The 3,031-nt window shown below is 44.5% G+C and overlaps 1 protein-coding gene across 4 annotated transcripts in view; it reads left to right on the top strand.

The window, feature by feature from the left end:
- Positions 1-3,031, top strand: part of NCAPG2 (non-SMC condensin II complex subunit G2) — a 47,655-nt gene that overhangs the window by 1,188 nt on the left and 43,436 nt on the right. Inside the window, exons 1-2 of one of the 4 annotated variants that reach the window (XM_017728917.1) lie at positions 7-132; positions 1,458-1,548. In XM_017728917.1, the coding sequence (XP_017584406.1) occupies positions 1,474-1,548 (75 nt within the window). In that variant the 5' untranslated portion in view covers positions 7-132; positions 1,458-1,473. Of the gene's footprint in view, positions 1-6; positions 798-1,457; positions 1,549-3,031 lie in introns of those variants that run through there. The other 3 variants (XM_017728915.1, XM_008629677.2, XM_017728916.1) reach the window with 3 other exon arrangements.

Below are 3,031 nucleotides of genomic sequence, written 5' to 3'. Positions count from 1 at the left end.
AGGGGCTGCTCAGGGATGGGGCTGGGGCACAAATCCTACGAGCGGCTGAGGAAGCAGCGGGGCTCAGCCTGGAGGAGGCTCAAGAGGGGCTTCATCGCTCTCTACAGGTCCCTGAAAGGAGGGTTTAGCCAGGTGGGAGTCGGGCTCTTCTCCCGCGTAGCCAGCGACAGGACAACAGCACAGGTCGAACATTAGGAGGAGTTTCTTCACAGAAAGGGGGATTGGAATGGGCTGCCCAGGGAGGGGATGGAGGCACACCTGAGGGTGTTCAGGAAAGACCGGATGTGGCACTCAGGGCCATGGTCTAGTTGACCTGGTAGTGTTCGGCCACAGACTGGCCTCGATGATCTTAGAGGCCTTTTCCATCTTTGCTGACTCTGTGATTCTGTGAGTTTTGAACACCGTCCCGTGTTCCCGGTGAGTTCCGGGGCCGCCTTTCCCCCACGCCGCCCTCAGCGGTGCCGGGCGCGGGAAAGGGTGGGGCGGTGGTCGAGGTCTCGCGAGACGAGACGGGAGTTCCGCGGCGCGCGCTCAACATCGGCCGCGGGACGATTCGAAAAGTGGCGGGTGAGGGACGGACTGGGAGCGGGGCTGGGCTGTCCCGGGCTGTCCCCGGGTGTCCCTTTCGAGCGGCTCCCGGGGTCGGTGTCTCCTCTGGCGGTGCTGCTGTGCGCCGCGGGCTCTTCTCCTACGCGCGAGTCTGCCGGCTTCGTTCCGCTCCGCTGAGGCGGCGCCGCGGTGCTGTGAGTGCATCCTGCGGATCCAGGAGGGCTCGGCCGCTCTGAGGGAGCCCGAAGGTAAGCGTCCCGTCCGGCTTCCCTCTGCCTGCCCTGCCGGGGCCTGGCGGGAGCCCCCGGGTGACTCGGGACGGGCCCAAGAGCCGCCCCCGCCCCGTATCGTGTTGTGGCTTCACACACACGAAAGGCTGTGTAAGCCACTTTCCCAACAGGAAAAGCATGTCAGGAGACACCTAGAGTGGAGGAGTGTTTACGTGAGCTAATGGCCTTGGTGGCCTTGCCCATTTCCCATAGTTTTCACTTGAAAGTAGAGAAAAGGAGACACCATTTTACTATCCCTCCGTGCTTCTTATGCAAATAAATACTGTTGTCGGGAATGATGGCCGGCTTAAATAGTGGGTGTGTGCTGGAGAATGCACTGTGCTTTTTAAAAATCAAAGTACCCATTAAAAATGTATTCTGCAAAAGAAACTAGAAAGAAATCAAGCCCTGTAGCCTACTGGTGTTGTGAATCTAAATGCTGACTCAGATAACTGTAAAATATGTTGGAGGGAAAAACTTCTTTAGCTGTGGAATGCATGTATAACTAATGTAACATATAACATATATATATATATAAATGCTATGTATGTAGCTGATACATGGCTACAACTGAGACCAAAATGATCTTGTTTTGATATACAGTGCCTTCTCTAATGTTATGGTTTCTCTATAAATTAGGGAAAACAATTCCACGATGAAACACGAAGCATTTTTGCAAGTTGTGTCTAAAGAGTCAATTGAAGACTTCCTGCATTACACTCAGAATGCTGTAAGTGAGCCAATGTATATATATATATATATATATCACTTACGGAGACATAAGTCTCTTATGGGTGCAGTAGTGTGACAAAGGGACAGAAACTATTTGTCTGGTACTTGCAGATGTGTGGGAATAATTGCTGTAGAAAATAAGTTCAAATGGCACTTGAAGGAATATAGGCTGAAAATGTTGTGGAATCTAAAATATGAATATTTATAAACCAGCTAATTTTTTGTCATTTGGTTGTTCTGCATACAGCTTACTTTAAAAAAATAAATTATTAGTACTGTGGTAGTACTAAAAAAATACTAACTTGATGAAGTATTGTATTTTTTAATTTCAACTTAAGGAAGTTTATTGGTATATAATGAATATGAGTTGATGTACAAACATAGCAGAGTTGTGTTTCACTAGTGTTCATTCATTTGATAGTTTGGCCTGTCTACTTGTTCTTTGGTCTACATTTAATTTTACTTGAATTGTTATTTCTGTCACTGCTTTAGAGAAAGGGTAGATTGCTCTCTGTAAATGGTATTGTCAAGTTAGTTTCTTAAGCTTTCTAATGGGTATTTTCCTAATGTTACCTGGATCAGGATAAAGAAGTTGACCTCAGTTGACCTCTAGGTGCACAAAGGCATGAACTGATTTAATGTAGCAACTGTATTAAACCCACAATCATGTTTTGTATAATAAGCTTAAAAAAGTTTGTCTCCCAAACATCACTGAATCTTTCCCCAAGAAATTTGCTATTTCTTTCGTTTGTGTTCTTGTATGTAGTTATAGATAACAACTTCATTACCAGATTGCCTCTGCTTAAAGTCTCCTTCCCATTTTTACCTAAATCTAAACATTTTAACAAAAATTTATTCACTTTAGTTTTCACTTGCAGTGTTTCCTTTTCAGTTGATTTGGTTGTGTTCATTCTGCCATCTGCATTCAATAATTTATTTTAACTGCCGTGGGCTATTTGGATTAAAAGTTTTTTCATCCTTTTATTTTTCATCACCAATGCATAGGAGTTCTTGTGCAACAGTTTTCAGCTGTTGCCAATATCTCTGGAAACTATGTCACCAGCTACAATGAGTATATTGGTTAAAATTGTCTTCATGCCTTTGTAGCATAAAGGAACATGAATATCCAGATGAATTTTAGACTATCCAAGAGACTCGAGTTATTTTATTAATTTCCTTTTGAAACCTTCAGTGATGGAGGATGTGTGACCTTGTCTTGTCTTGGTATGAGGATCCTCCTTTTAGGATCTCCCTTGAAAAATTCTAGACTGGTTTTCTGGAGGAGGCTGTGGTCAAATAAAATGTCATTAAAGCCTCACTGCTTTCCTTAGTTTTTGTATTATATTTGCTACTTATTTGGTGCTCTAGCCTTAAAATTTGCCTTTTAAACATTTTTGAAAGTTCTGGTTTTAGCATTGCTGTTTCTTTCAGTGTCTGTTTTCTACACACACCACCCATCCACCCCTCCGCCCCTCTCCTCG

Source organism: Corvus brachyrhynchos, unplaced genomic scaffold (assembly GCF_000691975.1).
Source record: "Corvus brachyrhynchos isolate BGI_N302 unplaced genomic scaffold, ASM69197v1 scaffold52, whole genome shotgun sequence".
Lineage (NCBI taxonomy): Eukaryota > Metazoa > Chordata > Aves > Passeriformes > Corvidae > Corvus > Corvus brachyrhynchos.
The sequence above is the reverse complement of the archived record's forward strand: the minus strand, read 5'-3'. Positions and strand labels throughout refer to the sequence as shown.